The sequence below is a fragment of the Hipposideros armiger genome, unplaced genomic scaffold (assembly GCF_001890085.2).
Source record: "Hipposideros armiger isolate ML-2016 unplaced genomic scaffold, ASM189008v1 scaffold_3, whole genome shotgun sequence".
Taxonomy (NCBI): Eukaryota; Metazoa; Chordata; class Mammalia; order Chiroptera; family Hipposideridae; genus Hipposideros; species Hipposideros armiger.
The window spans coordinates 8,347,423-8,367,710 of NW_017731353.1; the positions used below are offsets into that span (position 1 = coordinate 8,347,423).

Below are 20,288 nucleotides of genomic sequence, written 5' to 3' on the forward strand. Positions count from 1 at the left end.
GGCCACCACCTCCATCATCTCCAGGACTTTCTCGTCTCCCCAAACTGACCCTCTGTCCCCATTAAACACTCACTCCCACCCCTCCCCCAGCCCCGGGCCCCACGGGCTACTTCCTGTCTCTGTGAATCTGACTCCTCTGGGGACCTCGTATGTGAGTGGGGTCCTACAGTATTTGTCCTTCTGTGACTTTTTTTGTAAAGGAAGGGACACCACCTGTGTATCTGAGCACATCTGCAAAACATGAAAAATGAAACGAAAATGCTAGCCATTCCCTGTGTGCCCCTCCTCCCCACAACTGCCCTGGTTAACACTTCAGGGGGGCATCCCTCTAAGTCATTTTTCTCTTTGCAAAAGTGGGACTTTGTGCACATGTTTTGACAGCCCTTTACTGTGCTGCATGGTCCAAGCAGCACGCAGTGCCCAGCTTGAGGCCCTCAGGGCCCAGCTCAACACCGGCTGGGCGAAGCCAGACTGCAACACGGTGGCACCACCACCAGCCCACCTCCATCCAGCTTAGCACCGCGTACTCGGGTTGGCCCCTGGATGCACTCGGCCTGCGGCCTCAGGCAAAGTCGCTGTGTTGAAAGGCTTTTAAGTGGCTGTCCAACGGGGACTTTTCCTGGAGATTTCATGAGTCCTTCTCCTCACAATGCCCCCTTTACACTCTGCTCCAGGCTTAGGCATCCTGAGTGCGGCTGAGCATGGAGTTGAAGACAAGGCCGTCCTTGGCCAGCGGTGGCGTGAGCCCTCCAGGGTCTCCCAGCAACAGGCATCAAGTGAGTGAGTGGCTCTGGGGCCAACCACCCTGGCACCCCAGTCAGATGCTCAGGCCACGGTGTGGGCAGCACAGTTCTGGCTCCAGCATTCTCCATGCAGCTTCTCTCTTACCCCATGTGACTGGCTCAATTATTAATCCCCACGCACAGATGAGGGCACAGGATCTGAGGGGACCCCAGCCAGGAAGGGGCAGAGCCAAGATTTGGACCTAGTTGCTCTTCTAACCTTGTGCCTCCCAGCAGGGAAGGGATCCAGGCAGGCCCTGCAGGGCAGGCTGGGGCTCAGAGGGCAGGGACCTGGGCAGGGGCATCTCCTCACCGAGATGTGCCGCACAGAGCGTTGAGGTCTTTCCTGCACGGCCACATGGCAGCCACAGAGGTCCTGCAGCCCCTAGGTTTGCTGTTCCACCTTACAGACCGGAAGCGCTGCCCACCTGTTCCCCAGATGGCCCTGCCATGCCACAGCCCTGCCTTGCTCAGGAGGTGCTGAAGGGCTGGCAGTGGGTCGGCAGACTTCCAGACAGGTGGGGAAGGGCCCAGGGGCCAAGGCAGCCACTAGGGTTTGGCTCATTCATTCACTCCACAGATGGGCGGGGTGAGGATGGAGACGCAGATGGACGGGAGCTTCTCCTGGGGGCCAGAGGGCAGCGGCATTAGGCAGAGAGCCAGGGTGGGGTGGCTTGGGCAGGCTGGCTCCGAGGCAGGATGGGGAGATGGAGGAGGAGACCTCCTGTGAGTGGATCACATAGTATCCGGCCTTAGGTGTGGCCCCGGGTCTTGAGGCCCCTCTTGCCAGCAGGGTCAGGGCACTGAGGACTAAGTGACAGGCCATGGCCAAGACCCAGTCACACTGGAGGCCTGGGGAGTCCTTTGGGTCAGTTTGTCCCATGTGCCTCTAGCTACGTGGGGACATGGTGGGCTTGGCCCACTCTCTCAGTCACTGGCTGGCTTTCCACCCCGGTGGGCCACTGCGCTCACCATGGGACTTGGACAACCTCTGCCCGCTCTGAGTCTCCATGTTCCCCCACCGTTCTGCCAGGGGTAGACCCAGCTGTACAAAGGCCCCTCTGACCCCGGCTCTCACTCGTTCCCCGCCTTGTTGTTCAGTGTAGCCAGCTGCTATGTGAAGGGTTCACCTGTGGACCCATTCAGTCATTTATTCATTCGACAAACACGAGTGCCATGGCCCATCCCTGAGCTGGAGCTGGGTGCGGGAGACCAGATGCGAGGCTGTTCCTATTCTCAGGGGCTGTCGGCCACCAGACACTGGGAATTTGGGCACAGTCAGGGTGTGCCATGCAGGAGGGGGTGGCATGCCCAGTCCTGCAGGGGGATCCCCAGCAAAGGGTCGGACAGCCATGTGTGCCGCCCGACCTGCCCCTCGCTTAGCTGCCCACGCTGGTGTGCGTGAGCAGGGAACAGATGGGACTGCCCTGACACTCCAGGGGGCCCGGCCGGGGAGCCCCTGTGTGTTGTTACTGCCCACCGTCTCCCCCTCACACCCCTCTCCTCTCCTCTCCTCTCCTGAAGCTCCACGGGAGAAAACCAAAAGGCCGAAAAGTAGTTCTTACAAAAGAGAGAAGGCCCCCAGGTCGCCCACCCCCAAAAGAACTACCAGAGACAAGGGTAAGGTTGGCTCACGTGGGGCTGGCAGGGCTGGGGGATGTGAGCTCACCGTCTGGCTCACTAGGTGGGCGCACGGTGCCAGGATGGCTGGTGGCCAGCGGCCGCCTGGAGCCCCATGTGCACAGGGTTCAGGGGGGGCACCTGGGACCTGTGGGGCTGAGCTTGGTGGGGGGGGTCTCCATGCACGGAGGAGGGGCAGCGTTGGGGTCTGCATCTCAGGTAAGTGTAATCTGGCCACCATTGAGCAGCAGGGGGGTCCCGCCCATGCAGGGGGCCATCCCTTGTGATGAAGAGGAAGTCTGCCAATGCCCGTGTGCATCCGTCCCACCCCTGGAGCGACCTAAAGGCACACACGCACTCGGCCTCGCTTCAGCACGCCTTCCGCCTGCCACTCGCAGCGCACTGGCACTTTGACAGGCGTGTGTGACGGTGGGCAGCCCGTGGCGTGTGTGGCTGACAGATGGGTCTGCGTTTTGCTGCACGGCCTCACTTACAGGGCTGTCAGGGTTTTGCCACCTTCGGCCGCGGGAAGTCTGGTTGAGGACATGAGCTTCCCTATGGCCTGGTTTGGGAGTGAGAATTTCAGGCAGCAAGCCCACCTGAGCGCTGGTGGTGAGTAATGCCTTGGGCAGTGTCCTTTCCCTGACCCCTTTGGGGACTTGGTGCCGCCTCGCAGCCGAGCATTTGTGTGATGATGGCAGAGTTCTGTTAAGTGGTCTTGGTGGTGGGCTGGCAGTCACAGAGAATTTCCTAATTCGGGGCCTCACGGGCATTGGTGCCAGCCTGGGTATGGTTTGTGGAGCTTGTGGGATGAACCTGAGAGGGACCCCTGCCCTCAGGCTGCATGTGGGTTTGTGGGGACCAAGGAGGCAGCATCCTCTGGGATGTTCCTCGAGAACGCTCTCGGCGGCCGAGTGAGTGCGCCATGCTCAGTGCCCAGCTTGGTGTATGCCAGGCACTCTACAGGCATCTCCTCGGAGGTGGCTGGCTCGCTCACATTTTGTAGATGAGGAAACTGAGGCTCAGAGGGGTGCAACACAGGCGAGCCAGGGCTGGGCCCTGACCCGTCCTGCTCCAGGCCTGTGCTCCTTGCCTGAGAGGGTCGAGCAGTGCCTACTTGAGGCCATGCCTGGTACCTCCTCAAGGCCCGCCCTCCAGGTCTGGGCTCTGGGACCACTGTACCAAGGGGGTTGGGGACACCACGGAGAGCCCCCCACGTGGGAAGAACCCCTACCCAGTGGGACTGAGGCCGACTCTGCAGGACCCTTAGTCTAAGAGTACTCGGAGCTTGGGTGCAGCTTTTGAGCTGCTCCCGTGCACCCCCATGCCTCAGTTTCCCCCATGGCATGAGATGACAGTCCTGATGGGGAGTGGACGGTGTGTGCTGTGCCCCATGTCACCACACTTCCTGGTCCACGCCTTGCTTGTTGGGCCCTGAGTGAGGTGGGGAAGCTCGGGCAGGGCTGCGTGTGCCGGGGCGGACGCACTCAGTCAGCTGGTGAGAGAACCTCCACTACCACCGGAGAGTGAGGGATGCTGGGAGACACAGAGAAGGTTCTGGAAGGTCCACTGAAAATGCACAAAATATATCAATTTTCTGCATCGTTGCCTGCCCCCTCCCTCATCTTTTTGGTTTGTTTTATTTTAATGGCTCACTTGAAAAATGACCTGCTTTCTGCCTGACACGGGGTCAAAGGGCGCGCTACGGGCCGCATTCATCATCGTAACCACTGTGTCAGCCCGATGGCGCTGACCATTAGTTTCTGTCAGTGACGAAGTCACAGCTGGCTAAGGAGAGATGAGTGTGGGCTCAGAGGTCAGAGTCACAGGACTTGGGAATTGGATGAATTAGAAATTTGCTGTAGTTAACAAAAAATTAAATCACAATAGTTATAAAATATTCATCCATCCGGCCGGAGGAAAATGAAGCCCGATATTTAATTTCAGATTATATCACCTCACTTTGCATTTTTTATCATAGATTAGGTCGGCCCTGGAACTCTGACAGGGCACTTGGGGACTTCATCCATTTCCACAGATTAAAAATCCTCTCGTAAAAAAATTAATTGCCATTAAACTGCTCAGCGGAAGAAAAAATGTGCCCATCAGGACCCATTTATTGACCTGCACCCTCTGGCGAGCTGCTGCGGAAGCTGAGCCCGGGCGAAGGAGGGGCCTGCGGGTGGGGGGGCGTGGGGCCCGGCCACAGCAGCCCCTCCCCACCAGGCGCCCCACCCAGTGCCCCAGCGGAGGGAGGGGGCTCATGTGTGCAGGACCCAGGGGTGCGCCTGGTCCCGTTCAGAAGCCAGAGGGGGCCTGGTGGGCAGTCCTGGCCTCAGCCCTGGCCTTCGACTCTGCCCTGACCTTTCCAGGCCCAGCTCCTGTAGTGGTAGTGACCGCTTTTTCACCTGTGTGGCTCTGTGGGGAGATGCTCACAGATGGGGAACTGAGGCACAGAGAACTTACGTCACCTGCCCAAGGTCCACAGCTAGTGATGAGCAGAGCCTGAATTTAAGCCCAGGCCTGGGACTCCTAAGACCAAGCTCTTAACCTCTGGTGTCCCCAGGAGCCAGGGGCTGGAAGGCATGGCCCTGGGAGGGGGCTGTTAGAGTGTCCTAGAGAGGAGGTGGCCTCCCAGTCAGTCCTATTGGGGCATGCCTTATGGGGACGTAGCCCTGGGGGACAGTTCCTAGAGGAGCATGGCTTTATGAAGGATGTGACTTAAAGAAAGCAGGGTTTTGGTGTCCTGGCCCAGAGAGGTGTGGGCTGGGTGTGTCCTCAGGGGTCCTTCCTGGGGAGGGGGGGTGCCTTCTGGAGGGCATGGGTCTGTGTGGTCTCTTCCCCTTCCTGGAACGGCAGCTTCAGGCCTGAGGCTGATGCTCTGGATCTGGGCTGTTGGGAGGGGACCATGTCCAGGGGCCATGTTGCTAGGGAGACCCTGACCCTCCCTGGTCACCTGTCCCCGGGTGGTCAGCTCTCTGGATAGTCTCTGCTGTAAGGCACCATCACTTGGCAGAAATGCCCGAGGGGCAGGGCAAGTTTTGGCTTGGGCTGTCTTGTTTCCCCGTGGTTTGCGCTGGGCTGGCCCCGGGGGAGGGGCAGCGTGTGTGTGCGTGTGCGTGGGTGCCTGTGTGGGTCTCTGTGTGCATTCATGCGTGTGTGTGAGTGTGCGTGTGTGTGAATGTGTGAGTGTGAGTGTGCGTGCATGTGTGAGTATGTGTGTGTGAGTGTGCGTGTGTGTGCGTGAGAGTGTGTGAGTGTGTGAATGTGTGTGTGTGCGTGTGTGAGTGTGTGTGTGTGTGAATGTGTGAGTTACAGTCTGGCAGCTGCCTCCTGCCTCCGCCGGGGCCCTCGTGGATGGGGTTTGTAATGATCGGGGGCTGATATTGGCATTTGGTGAGTGTAACCCGGGATTATGAAGTAAAACCTTGATAAATGATGTTTATTGTGTGACAACAGTTACTAAAGAAAGTTTGTTTGGGCTGCACTCTCTAGGACCCCTCATCCTGCCAGCCTAGGCATCTCTGTTGATCCCCCTGTTGTCATTCATCGAGTCTCATCTGCTTAAAAACAGATTAACTTACTTCAGCTCAGTGCAAATGAGCACTGTTGTCTGGTGGCTTATTATTATTATTATTATTATTATTATTATTATTATTATTAGCCAGCATTTACTGAGCACATGCCACGTGCCTGAGCCTGTGTTGAGGTTTTATAGACAAAGCCATAGGAAATGGCTTTTATTTTCCCTGTTTACTGAAGAAGAGACAGAGAGTCAGAGAAGTCAGGTCATCCGAGGACTCAGCCCTGCCTCTGGCTGGCCGGTGGCTGACGGTGTGGCTCTGCCCCAGAGGGGCCTGGACCAGGGGGATTTCTCCCCGAGCCCCTCTGGGAGCACGCGAACTGGTCTCCTGGGCTGTAGAGCCGCCAACCTCCCCATCTGGGCTGCATTTGAGGGCCTCGGCCCAGGCTGCATGTTTTCTCTGTTTAAGATTCTGAGTTGGTTGGTGTTTACGCCTGGAGGAGAGGACGAGCTCTGGCGAGGGTGCTGCTTGGGCCCCTTCCCGCCCTCCCCAGGCTCCAGAGCAAGGCACCCTCAAGGGACCCGGCCCCAACCGCAGAATTAGGTACCTTGTGCCTCCGCCTTGGGCTCCACCCTGCTCTGCTGTGGCATCTGGGGGTGGTCACAGAGGGAGAGAGTCCAGGTCCCCAGGCTGCCTGGGAAGGAGGTGTCATCGGGGTGCGGGAGCAGCGCCTCTCGCCCAGCGCCCTGTCAAACGCCCTCCAAACTGCCATCAGACGGGAGAGTTTGGGAAACCACTATGTTTAAAAGCCTAACAACAGAATTTCTGCCCCTGAGAGCCAACCTTTTGGCCCCTGGGAGACAGGGTACAGCCATCTAGGTTTCCCCAATTTAGGGAACACAGGGTGAGAGCCAGCAGGGACTCCCACCAGATGCCCAGGCACAGCCTCGAGTCACACAGACGTGGCACCTGTCCCTGAGGGCTTCCTTGAATTGATGATGAGTGCAGAGGCCAAGAGGGGTCTCCCTGGAGCAGGAGCACGGGCGCCTCTGGGAGGGGAGCTGGCTCTGCTCCTCCCTGAACCCAGCAGGTCCTGCTGCCCCTGTGACTACCTGTCTTTGCAGGAGACAGCAAGAAAGTTGGAGCTGCTGAGAGCTCCCCAGTGCGTCTCCGGATGCCCAGTCCAGCCTCTGTCTGCAGTGACTCGCAGGTGCCTGCCAGCACACCCAGCCTGGCTTCCTGCAACCAGCCCGCGACCATCCAGTCTGCCATGGCCATCCTTAGAGAACTCCGCCAGCAAATCCAGGCAGGGCTGGAGTTGGCCCAAGACCGGCAGCTCAGGGGAGGGCAGGAGCGCCGGCCATCGAATCCGTGGCCACGGGATCTGACAGGGAGGAGGCACCAGGGCCCCCGGAGTGCCCCCAATGTGCGGGGATCCTTCTCAAAGAGTTCTCCGGCCACAATGGAGGGGACGCACCCCTCCTTAGAGAGGGATGGGAGCACCTTGGCCAGGTGGGGGTCCTATCCGCAGATGGCAAGGTCAGCCCAAGGATGGGAATCCTCCTTCCAGAGACCCAGGAGCCCCCCTGAAAGGCTGACCTACTTCCCTTCGCGGCCCTGGAGCGCCTCAGCTGGGCAGAGGACCCGGGTTGCTTGTGAAGACTGGGAGGCCCCTGCCCGAGGACCATGGAACCCTCTGGAAAGGCCAAGCCCTCCCGCCCAGTGGCCCCGGAGCGCCTCCTTCACACAGAGGGCTGGCACCCCGTCCAAGGACAGAGGCTCCCTCCTGACGCCCTCGGGAGCGAAGCACACCTCGCCGAGGCCCACCCGGAGCGCCCCTCAGAACGCACCTGGGGAGGAGAAGGAGGCCCGGCCACCGGCCCCCTGCCCGAAGCTCCGGGGGTTCCTGGGCCACCCCTACAGCTTCGAGTGCCTGCGGGAGTTCATGCGCCAGAAGACGCTGGCACGGAGGCAGCAGGCCCTGGAGGAGAAGGCCAAGGCCATGCGGGCACTGGAGCTGAGAAACCAGCGGCTGCAGGACGTCTACAGGAAGCAGAGGGAGGCCGTCCTGGGCAGAGCTGACCCTGGCAGAGTGATCCCCAGCAAAGCCTTCCCCGTGGTCTCCCAGACAACCCCCGGCATCGTGACTTTTGTCCCACATTCTGCACAGTCCCGGGTATGCACTGGGGTGCAGATGGGGTGCTGGCCAGCTTGGCCACTGCCTCCCGTTCCCCGAGTCCCCAAATGTCTGCCTCCCTAGGTACAGTGGGGCTCTGGAGGGACCCCATTGCCTTTGTCCAGTCCCTAAAGAGGGGACCTCGAGGAGTCCAGCCTGAGACCTCCGTGGAGGCCGGGGCCAGCTCTGAGGCTGGACAGGATGCCGGTATTCTGGCCCGGAGTGGGGCTCTGACTGCGTTCTCCTCTGTTTCAGGACCTGGAGGCCCCTGGGAACCTGGGTTCGCCCATGCTGCAGTGGAGCAAGGTGACTTCCGGCATGGTGCTGGGGGACCAGGAGGCCCCGGGCAGGTGGGTGTGCAGGTGGTGGGGGAGGGGAGGAGGAGCTGCACTTCCTGGGTGGGGCTCCTGGGGGCAGGGCAGCTTCCTCACCCAGTGCTGCACAGAGCCTGAGAATCCATTGGGGTGACATTCCCATCGCATCAAGTTCACCATTTCTATGTGAACTCTTGAGTGGTGTTGAGCACATTCACAATATTGCATGACTAGCACCTCTGTCCAGTTCCAGAACCTTTCATCACCCAAAGGAAACCCCGCCCCATTAGCAGTGACTCCCCATTCCTCCCCCAGCCTCTCCCGTCCCCAGCCTGCCTTCCGTCTCTGGAGTCACCTGGACATTTCATATAAAGGGACCCTACCACACGCGGCCTGTGGTGTCTGGCTTCTGGCACTGAGCACGTCGTCTAGGTTCATCCCGCTGTAGCGTGTGCGTGGACGTCGTTTCTGTTTGTGGCCCCGCACTGTCCCGCTGTCTGGGACACACTTGGTTCATGCACGGGCAGTGGACTGACACTTGGGCTGTGTTCCCCCGGGGCTGTTGTGAACAGAGCTGCTGAGAGTGAATGGTCCGGACATTTCTTGGGTAGATGCTAGGAGTGGCATTGCCGGGCCACGTAACGCTACGCCTAACTTTTGGGGGAACTGCCATACCGTTTTGCCTCCTGCCGGCAGTGTCGGAGCCCAGTTTCTCCCCGTCCTTGCCAACACTTATTTTCTGGGTTTTTCCTCCCTTGCTTTTGTTTTTGTTTTATTTTTACTACCGTGTGTTCTAATGTTGCTGGGGCAGCTGTCCACAAGCCCCCACCCCCACAGCACCTGGAAGCACAGGGTTGAAAGACCTCCCCCCACTTTGCCTGGGAGGCTAGACCGTTACCTCTCACTAAGGCCACCTTCCCAGCGCTTGCCCTCACCCGGGAAGGGCTCTGTGGAATGCCACGTGGGCCTCAGGACAGTGCCAGCTGCTCAAGGAAGCGGGGAGGGAGGTGTGACAAGGAGCTCAGAGTCAGGCTGAGGAGGAAGCTCGTGGCAGGAGGCTGAGGAGGGGCCCCCTCAAGATGCCACCCACCAGGTGCCTCCTACCCTGGCTCGCTCCCGACCTGGTCCTGGATGCATCTTTGGCAGTCCATGCTTGGGAGGGGGCTTCGGGTGGACCCCCTGGCTGCTCAGCTCCCAGTCCTCTTTGCAACACCTCACACCCCAGGTGGGATGGAGACCCCTCCCCTGGCCCCTAGAAGTTTCTCTGTCTGGCTCCCTTTTGTCTTTTTTTTTTTTTTTTTAGCTGAGCCATCCCGCCACCTGTTGGCAGCTCACGGCTGCTCAGCTCGGGCTGACTCGAACCACTGTTGCTCAGAGCTCAAACTCTTGAGCGAGCTCTTAACCAACTGAGCCACTCAGCCGGCCCTCCCTTTTGTCTTAAAAGTGTACATTCCTGGGCTGCTCCCCAGATTCTGGGTCCACAGGGCAGCCCAGGGGCCTGCATTTGAAAACTTTTTAAAGTTGACATCTGGTGACATCCCGACAAGGACCAGGTCCTGGGTGTGCCGCTCAATGGACGTTCACACGCTGAGCACACGTGTAACCCACCCCTGGACCGAGAAACTGGCAATACCCCCAAGGGCCACCCCACCTTCAACGGAAAGGCCAATGGAGGGTCCTGGATGTCTTGACACCATGCTAGGGTCATTCCTGTGGCTGCAGGAGGCTGCGGTCCTCCTTCTTGCTTAGTTGTGTGCTTTCTTTTTCACTTTAAAAAAATTTAGGGAAAATACACAGAAAATGGACCATCTTCACCAGTTTTAAGTTCACAGCTCAGTGGCACTAGGCGCAGTCACACTGTTGTGCGGCCACCACCTCCATCATCTCCAGGACTTTCTCATCTCCCCAAAGTAACCCTCTGTCCCCATTAAACACTCACTCCCACCCCCTCCCCAGCCCCGGCCCCCACCAGCTACTTCCTGTGTCTGTTGATCTGACTCCTCTGGGGACCTCCTGTGTGTGTGGGGGGACCTACAGGACTTGTCCTTCTGTGACGGGCTCATTTCACTGAGCTCAGTGTCCCCAGGGTCCATCCACGTGGTAGCGGGTGTCAGGACCTCCTTCCTTTTCAGGGCTGAGTGACACTCCACCGTGTGTAGGGACCCCGTTTGGTTTATCCGGTCCTTTGTCAGTGGACACAGGGGTTGCTCCCACATTTTAGCTCTCGTGAATAAGTGCAACTGTGAACGTGAGGGTATGAAAACCTGTTCGAGTCCCTGCTTTCGTTTCTTTTGGATAAATGTCCAGACGTGGGGTTGCTGGGTGACATGGTGGCTCTGTGTCTAACTGTTGGAGGAGCCGCCATACCGCCTTCCGTCATGGCGGCACCACTTCCCATTCCCACCGGCGCTGGACACGCTTCCAGTTTCTCCACATCCTCACCAACACTTGTCGTTTTCTGGTGTGTTTTACAATCACACCATGATAATGGGTGTGAGGTGGTATCTCTCATGCTTGTTCAAGTCCTTTGCCCATTTTTAACCAGCTTCTTTGGGGTTTTGTTGTTGATTTGTAGGTGTTCTTTACATATTCTAGGTTTTAACCCTTGTGAGATGGATGGTTGGTAAAGATCTCCCATTCCTTGGGCTGCCTTTTCATGCTGTTGATTGTGTCCTTTGAGGTGCAGAAATTTTCAATTTTGAAGCAGTGCAATTTGTCAGTTTTTTCGTCGCCTGTGCTTTGGGCGTCACATCCAAGAAATATCGCCAGTCGTCCTTTTCTTGCTAATAGTCATGCGCGGATGCTCTGTATCCAGTCTCGCGGCCGTAAACAGACTCTGTGACTAGGTCCTGGGTCTGTCACAGACGCCGCTGCTGCGCCCATCCCTGCATGTGCATGTTTCACACACGCCGTTGGAGACGTGGCATTAGGCCTGACCCTCCGCACCCTCTCCCTGCAGCTTCTGCCTGTGTTTGAATAGAGCCTTGAGTTGTGCCAAGACCCTGGAGACGGGGGGCCCCCAGGAAGGCTGGGATGGCACTCGCCTGCTGACATCTTCCAGGGGCTCTCTGGGACCCCCGAAGCTCCAGGGCCTGACCACCCATGCCCCATGCCCGGGTCTGTGCATCTACCTGGACCCCAAGGAGGCCGAGCGCCTCGGCACGCCAGGCCCCCTGCACTTCCGGTACAAGCAGGCCCGGCTGCAGGCGCTGGAGACCATGGCCAACATCCTGAAGCAGCGGATTGACATCCTGACCGCCAAGCTGCTCAGGTCTGAGGCAGCGGACACTCTCGGGGACCTGGTCTTGGACACTCTGCCCTCGCGCCCCAGCTCCGTGCCTGTGGCCACCACATCTGGAGCCCTAGCCTGCCCTGGAGGTTTGGTGCCCAGTGGGGACAGAGGGGCTCCCTGGGACTGGGCAGACATGCAGGCCCAGGAGCCTCTCTCTCCCACCTGCTTACTGGACAAAGAGACGCCACGGTGGAGCCCCAGCTGGGAGGCACGGCGGAGCGTGAGCTCGAGGGACCATCTCGCCAGCAAGCCCCGAGGTAGGGCCAGCACCTGGGCCATAGGTGACTGCCAGCCCCATTGATGGCCAAGAAAACCCCACTTTCTCCCTGCCCCTCAGTTTCTTCCCCCTAAAAATAAATATAGTGACAATACAACAGTTGTTGTCCAGGCCACTTGAGGAGGTGACTGAGGTGACCATCCTGGCACAGCAAATGGCACATTCTAAATTTTCCGTCAGCCACAGCTGCTGTCACCGTCTTGTCTCTGGCTGGAGGAGGGGTGCAGCCTGGTCCCAAGGCTTATGTGCCTGACACCTCCCTGCTCTGCTTCCCGAAGACGGGCAAGAAAGCAGGATGAAGCACCTGGGCGAGGCACCGAGGGGGTGGGGGCCCCTCCCTCGTTCCCCAACTATCGGCAGCCCCTCCCCTCATGCTGACGCCTGGGAAACAAAGTCCTGGTGCCCGTTTCTCCGAGGTTTCATGGATGCTGGACGTTTGGAGCTGGATGAGTGGCTGGCGAGAAACACAGCTTCATTCCAGGCCCTTCGCCCCTTCGCAGGGAGGTAAGCCACGAGCACCCCGTGCGTCTGGGACGTGCTGCTAGCAGTGCAGCTGCCTCTCATGCACCCAGCGCACGGCCCACACTGGCCAGGGCCAGGAGTCTGGATGTACCCAGGCCTGACGGGAGTGACATAGCTCCTGACCCACCTGTGCTGGCTGGGACACTGGCCAGGCAGGGCAGGAGGCCCTGTTCACGCAGTGGCTCTCGGGCGCAGTGGGCCTCTGACTCAGGGCCCTGCTGATGAGCCAGCAGCCTGGGCTGCACTCCCCTCCACCCTCCCTGCATTGGCTCTGGGCCCCAGGGAGACACTGTTGGCCACACTTTCCTGTGTCATTGGTGTGACTGGAAGGCTGATCATGTCCCGGGGACATTGATGCAGGCTGTCCCCCATCCATGTCCCACGTCCGTGTCTGAGTCCACAGACCCTTGCACCTTCTTGTGGCTTCCACGTCCAGCACCGCTGTGACCTTCTCTGGGAACCACTTCACACAGGTGTCTTCCCAGGGGACACGGGACCCAGTTGCACATAGAAGACCAGCCAAGGCTTGGTTTTCGGGACCTTCTGCGGTCCCCACCCTCACCCCAGGACCCCAGAGCCTGCAGCCCCAGCCATGCTCCCCACTGGTCCACTTGCTGTCACTTCCTGTCCCTCTGTCCTCCAGCTCATGTCCCCCCAATAGCCTGTGTCCCTGTTCTGTGCCCTCAGCCCCTCTCAGCCCTGACTCCCTCTCAGGAGGGGCGTCCGTCCCACCCTGGCCCTTCTCACCTGTCTGCCCTGGGACTGAAGCACCCTGGGGCAGCAGCCCCTCCCCAGGCAGCCGTCTCCCACATCCTCCAGGACCCCAGGCTTGACAGCCCAGAGCCAAGGGAAAGGGGGGCTCCAGAGGGGGCCAGGCCGGTGAGCAGTCTCCGGGGGCTGGCCTTGCCCCCTGTCAGTGTCAGCCAGAGCCCACCCGGAATGCCTGGGACGGATGCCAGGGGCTCCTCACCACCCGCTCTCCTGGTCTGTCCTAGCTTGGCGCTTGGGTTAGGGGACTTCGGGGGCTGGCTAGAGGGTGGAGAGCTGAAAGGGAGGGTGGAGACCGCGGTCGGGGCAGCTGTGCAGTGAGGAATACAAATGGGGGTGGGCTCATCTCTGGGAATAAAGAGCTTGACACCCCCTCTACATGGAGCTGCCCCAGGGGACCCCGAGGGGGGGCCAGTGCAAATCCCAGGCCTGTGCTTCGAGCTGTTGGTCTTGAGCAAAGTCACATGCTCCTGCCAGCCTAAGTCCTCCTAGGAAATGGGGAGATGATGTACCCACCTGGAAGGGGGAGTAACCCTCCCAATACCGCTTCAACCCGTCCCCTCCCCTCCAGGGACATTTCCCTGCCTGCATGCCTCCCTGGTCATCACCCCGGGAATCCCCACCCACCCTCCTGGACCTCAATGGTGGGGGGAGGTGAGTGTTTGGTCCTTTGGGGTGAGTTTTATCTTGCCCCCCATCCCACCCACAGTCCAGCCTCAGTCCGGTTGGTGGAACTGGATTGTTGCCGCCAGTAGGGGGCAGCATTGGGCTGGACTTCTTTGCACACACACCCCACTTACCCGTCAGAAGGGCTGGGGCTGCCTCCAGAGGTTAGCTTCCGGGTCCCAGGCTCCAAGGTGGACCCTCTACATCTGTACAGCCCGTTGCCGGATGGCCAGCAAGGCCCCGTGGGCCAGCCTCAGTAGGTCTCAGAGCAGAAGGGTGGAGGGCGTGTGGCCTCTGGGACATTCCCACCTTGGGCCTTCTCACCGGGCACTGCATTGCCCCCTCCCTGCAGCCCTGACCAGGCCCTACAGGCAGAGGTGGCAGTCATTCACAAGCGTGCCTGGAGCATGGGGATCGGGCCCAGGGGCTTGCTGGCTCCTTGAGGCATCCAGGGAAGGTGCCTAGGCTGCTCCTTTTAAACAGCAGTCCCACCCACTGCTTCACAGGGCTGCAGCTTTGCAGTGATGCCCCTGGTCACCTTACCCGCTGTCCGGGTCCAAGGATGAAACCCACAGCTCCCCTCTGAGGCCCGTTTCTGAGTTGGGGTAGGACGACCTCCTCTGCCCCATCCTTTCCCTGCTGGGACCACAGCGCTCAGTGCAGGGTGGGGACCATCCTGTCACCAGCGTTGTGTGTAAGGATGCTGGGTTGGGCCCCAGGATGCCCCATCCTCAGGTGGGGGGGGTGCCCCGCTCTCTGCAGGCTCCCCGAACCTCATGTACAGCTTTTAGCACCTCCAGGAGAGGTGCTCTCACCCCAATTCTACAGACAGGAGAACTGAGACTCAGAGAGGAGAAGGGACTTTGCTCAGGTCACATAGCTCATGGGAGGGCAGGCCAAGGGTCAGACCAGGGCTTGCACTCAAAAGCCCGTGGTTTCTCCACTCGGTCCATTCCCTAGTCCATTGGTGCTTTAGCTATTCTCTGGGAACTCGTTAGAAATGCAGAGTCCAGGCCCACCCAGCCTTCCTCAATGTGACGCACTGGGGAGGCCCGTGGTCAGTGTTTCCACAAGTCCTCCAGGGTCCACTGTGGTCCACTGCAGTTTCAGGACAACTGCCCTAGAAAGTCTGGACCAAGGGGTCAGCGCGCCACAACCCCCACGGCCCACCACCTATTTTTGTAAATCAAGTTTTATTGACACATGGCCACGCTCACTTTTACATAGTGAGAGTGGCTGCTTTCATGCTGTGAGGGCAGAGCTGAGTCCTGTCCACAGAGAGAGACCAAGTGGCCCACAGAATGTAACTATTTATCGTTTGGTCCTTTATGGGAAATGTTTGCTGACCCTGCTCTCAATAGCCGAGGGAGACCCGGGCTTATGGCCATTGATGGCGTTCTTTTTAACTAAGCCTCTGAGGAGATGGCTCCTTTCTGCCGTCCGTTGACCCACTTGGTGAAGCTGGCACCCCAAGTTCAGGGCTTGGAAAGAGAGAGCGAGCGTGAGCCTGGGGAAGAGCCTGCAGGAACTCCATCCTTCCTCTCCCTTCATGGGGCCATGCTCCTGGGGTGCCCCCACCCCAGCATCCCCAGGTCATCCAGGCCTGTCAGTGGCCTCCTCAGCAGCTCTCTCTCAGCCACAGGGAGGGGCTGCTCCCTCTTTCTGAGCTGTGGGGACGGGGGCTGGGTGGCGGGCACCTGGCACACAGCAGGTGCTTGATAAACCCCTGCGGGCTGCTGGAGGAGGGCCAAGTCCCCTTTTACCCCCATCTCCATGGCGACAGGTGTGGCCGGCATCTTTAGTCACTGGAGCAGGCCCTGGGTTGCGGTGTGCCAGGAAGGACAGCCATATGCCCTAAGGAGGGACATGAAGGGAGGCGGGCTGTGTGCATTGCTGCCACAAGCGCAGCCCGTCAGGGCAGGGGTGGCCTATGGCAAAGGTCACTCTGTCCCGGCCCCAGCAGCCCTAGGTGACCATGGAAGCTGAGCCTCGGGGGCCCGCGCGCCTGCGGAGCTGCTGGCCCTCTGGGTCTGAGTGCAGAGCCCCGAGCCATTGCTTCTCAGATGAGGCCCCACCAAGCTAGGGGACACTGCGGGTGTCGGCATCTTCAGGTCCCACCTGCTCACCACAGCCCCCCTGGTCCTCTGGTCACAGGCCCATCTCTCATGGGTCTTTAGACTTTGGCTCCTGCCTCGGTCAGTGTGGGTCTGAGAGCTCTCCTGGCCGAGGGAGCCCAGACTCCCAGGCCCAGCCCTGCTAGCTGCCTCCTCCTGCATGATATTCACTGCTCCACCCTGCTCACATGTGTGTTTGCATGTCCCCAGCTCACACAGGGTGCCAGCCCCACCGGACCCCACCTGCGGCTCCCTGTGGCTGGAGGAGACACCGCCGGCCAGAGGGGCAGACTTGGTCGCGCCCTGGACCGTGCAGAGCTGCGGTAAGGGCAAGCCTGTGGACAGGCCCTGGGCTGGCTGGTCGGGTGGCCAAGGAGTTCCTCCGGGGACCCCTTCCACTGCCCAATACTCCAGCGAGGTCCTGCGGGTGTAGAGAGGTACCTTTCTATGTGGAGAGCATCCACGCTTCAGTATTAAAGTGTTTTGGAGGCGTTGGGTCCCAGATGCTTACTCTGTTCTCTTGCCACATCTCTGTTGTGACTGATACTTGGTCCGAGGGACGCACAGCGCAGCTGCCTGCCTTCCCGGTACTTGGGTCTGCCATGCATGGTGGGCCGGGAGGTGGTATGGCATCTGGGGAGGGGGGCAGGCAGCCCCGCCTGGAACCCATGCTGAGGAGCCTGAGACCAGAGCCTGGGGCAGAGAAGGGCACCCTCCCGACATCCCAAAGGGAAAAGCACCAGTCACTGGTTGAAAGGACAAAATACCTGAATTGTGGACCACAAATCAGGGTTCTGGATGGCGTGAGCTTTTTCACTAATTCATTCCCTCGGGGAGCATTTAGTGGGTGGCCTGGGCGCCAGGGCAAGGAGAGACGAGAAAGACGCCAGCAGCCCCTTCTGCAGCCGCCCCCACCCCCAGGTGCCTCTCAGCTGGGTGAAGGGCCAGGTCACAGACATCCTGACAAAGGGGGGACTGGTTGGAGGCTGCACCCCCCCCACCCACACCTGATAATCCTTCCAGAGAAAGGACACTGGGCAGAGCTGCCTCACCCATCTGAGAACGTCCGTCCTGAAGCCTCTAGGGTCTGGTCTGGGCGCAGCTGCAAGCTGTTGGCTGGGGCCTGGCAGCTTCCACAGGCTGAAGCTGAGCAGACCAGGTGCCAGGCCTTCTAGAAAAACCTGCTCCTCTCCCTGGCTCTGCCTCCAGGCTACCTCCTCTCCAGGAGGTGGGAGCAGGTTGGGCGATGGTCTCAGTCCCTCCTGCGTGAGAGGGCTGAGTCCCAGCTGCCTTTATGGCGGGGGCAGGGCCCACCCGTCTGCTGTGCGACTGGAATTCTCTGACAGGATCTCTTTATCCTGAGGCTACAGGCAGCCTTGAAGCATCATTTGAAACCGGAGCCACTTCTGCGGGGAGTGGCTGAGAGCAGAATATCAGGTAGCCAGAAACCAAGCAGTGAGCAAAACCCCAAGTGCCTGTACCAGGCTCATGTCAGACACCGCCTCCAGGAAGCCTCCCAGATAACACCCAGGCTGAGTCAGCTGCTGCCACTCACCGTTGTGGCCTGCTGTATGGCCGTCCCTCTCATGTTTGTGCATCTGTCTCTGGGGGCCACGAGAACTTGAGGGTCTGGTTCTCATCGCAGCCCTGGCCCTTGGAACAACACCTGTCGTGTGGGGGGGCACCCTGAGTACCCCTGGGCCAGGCGCTGTGTGTCACACACGGTGTCTCAGTCTCACTGGGCCTCAGGGGTTGGTCCCATCCTCGTGACCGTGGACAAGGAGCCTGATGCTCACAGAGGCACCATTATCATCAACCAGGAAACGGCAGAGTGGGGACTCAAACTTGGCTCTGAGTCAGTCAGCTCCAGTGTTTACAAGTGGAAACAGCGCCGTCTGATAGAACTTTCCGGTCTCAAACACCTCGACCAGCACTGCCCAACAGAACTTTCTAGACCGAAATACCTAGCACCACATGGTCCAGAAAAACCTTCTGGGAAGAGGGAAATGTTCTCAGTTATGAGCTCTCCAATATGGCAGCCACCAACCACATGTGGCCAGCCACCTAGACATGAAACATGGCCATTGCGACTGAAGGGTGACTTTCAATTTAAGTGTACACGGAAGCAGCGCGTGTGGCCGCCGGCTGCTGTGTTGGGCAGCAAAGTGCTCAGTGGCTCTCCCACCCAGGACGGGCGTCCTGCCAGCCTCACTGGGGTGCGAGGCCATGACGCCCCGACCCCAGAACTGAGAGGTCACCTCGTCGTCATCATAATCATCAGCCATAATAACAGCATTTATTAAATCCTGTCACTGGCTGCTCAGCTACCAGGCACTTTGGGGTGGTGTGCGGTGCTGAGTTCTTGGGGTTCCTCACCAATTGTCGTTAGGGATTTGGGGAGTGAAGCCAGTGTCACACTCTGCTCAGTGGGGTGACTCTGGGGGCTGCCAGGTGCTTGGCCAACCAGGGCCACGCCACTGTCAGGGACAGCTTGCTTTCTCTTGGGTCACAGCTCAGAGCTCAGCCCATGCCTCCCTGGTGACCTGTCAGGGACGCTGGCACGGCCAGAGGTGGCCAGGAGCTCCGCCTCCTCGAGCTGAAGGGCTGGGGCCTCGGCCTCTGAAGCTTTCAGGTGCCTGGAGGAGGGTCAGCGGGAGCTCAGGTCAGCGGCGGCCAGCTTGGTGGGGACCAGGCACCTTCTATAGCATCAGCTTCTCGGAAGGGCCCCACAGCCAAAGCAAGAGGGCATTTTCCCTTCTCGAGGGAACTTCAGCTCAGAACGGACACTTTAAATCAATTCCTAAGTGTCTTCATGGAGGTCAGTTGGCTGGAAGGAGGAGAGGGCCCCCCGAGCACCCCAGATGCTCAGTGCACGTTACGTGGCCAGATCCCTGCGTCTCATCTGGCCGGGTGCCTCCCCGTTTCCCAGCTGCCATGGAGACGCCCAGGAACTGGGGTAGCTATCCTTCCCAGCTCTTCATCCGCTCTAACCGTGGGAAGGAGAGCTCAGAGGAGAGGGTGCTGTTGTCTGCACGCTCGCCAGCAGTGACCGGGGAGCTCATCGGAGAGTCACCGGGAGGGTTCTGCCATCCTCAGACCAGCGGGCCTGCCCCCAGGGAGTGAGCCGACCGCCCTTGCCCCCCTCTGCCAGCTCTCATCAGGAACCAGCCAAGAAGGGGGGTGGGGGGTGGAGGAAAGGGCACACTCGCCACCCCTCCAACCATGGAGTCACCCCTAGAGGCAGCGTCAGGAGCACCAACAGCATGCAGGGCCTGAGCTGGGCCTCGGGGCCACCAGAGGGAAAGAGAGTCCCCTCCACGGCCCTTGGGGACTTCCTAACCCGGGGAGAGGCTGAGGGTCTCACTCCCACACTCTGGGCCAGCCCAGGACCTGTGCCTCTGCGTTGATGTCCACCCCAACCCCCACCACGATCATCACGAGTGGACGCTAACAGCCACTGCTGAAGAGCACGTGTTAATTAAGTCATCTCACTGCCAGGGAGCAGGCAACTCCGTTTCCCACAGAGGCTCTGACGGTCCAGTGGGTTGTTCCAGGTCACCTGGTGAACGCGTAACGTGTGAGGTCTGTCTGGAGGCAAAGCGCATGTTTTGGCCCCTGTCATCTCTGCAGACCTGGGTCTTTGATCCACGGGGTGTGGCCCTGACGGATGGGGCAGGCAGAGGGAGTCTGGGACGTCCAGGCCGTGCAACAGTGTCTGTCTCCTTCCCCAGGGGCTGCAGCCTGGTGTGCGGTCAGGCAGCCCAGACCCATGAGTTGGCCTGGACTCCCCGCTCTGTGCCCAGCGCTGATGCTGAGCAGGGCACGCCCGAGGGTGGCCTGCACTCAGCTGTTCCCCTCCCCTGCTCTCCACAGGTCAGCAGGAGCCTGGAGGGCTACGTCCCGGGTACCTCACTGACATCCAGCGGAAGTCCTTCAGATTTCTCCAGTCGCTGAAGGTGTGTCCCGTCCCCTTCTGTCAGGCGATTGGTCGCCATGTCCCCTTTAGGCCTCTTCTATTTGGGGTGAGCTGGAAGGAACCCCTGTCCCCCTGAGACTGAGCAGAAGAGGCTCCAAAGCAGGAAACCGTAGGATTTCAAGCTGTGGCTTTTCAGGGGAGGCTGGGGAAGAGGGACGGAGGGCGGAGAGCACAGCGGTCAGACTGGCCCAGGACACCAGCCTTCCTGGCTGAGACGGGGGCTCCAGGTGGGGAGAGCATGCAGGGGGGTGGGGGTG

At 59.8% G+C, this 20,288-nt stretch overlaps 1 protein-coding gene across 1 annotated transcript in view; it reads left to right on the forward strand.

The window, feature by feature from the left end:
• Positions 1-20,288, forward strand: part of LOC109382431 (coiled-coil domain-containing protein 187) — a 49,920-nt gene that overhangs the window by 21,342 nt on the left and 8,290 nt on the right. The window contains exons 5-12 of the mRNA XM_019641904.1: positions 675-776; positions 2,307-2,402; positions 7,051-8,102; positions 8,358-8,452; positions 11,376-11,965; positions 12,402-12,489; positions 16,266-16,378; positions 19,929-20,011. Of these exons, the coding sequence (XP_019497449.1) occupies positions 675-776; positions 2,307-2,402; positions 7,051-8,102; positions 8,358-8,452; positions 11,376-11,965; positions 12,402-12,489; positions 16,266-16,378; positions 19,929-20,011 (2,219 nt within the window). The remainder of the gene's footprint in view (positions 1-674; positions 777-2,306; positions 2,403-7,050; positions 8,103-8,357; positions 8,453-11,375; positions 11,966-12,401; positions 12,490-16,265; positions 16,379-19,928; positions 20,012-20,288) is intronic.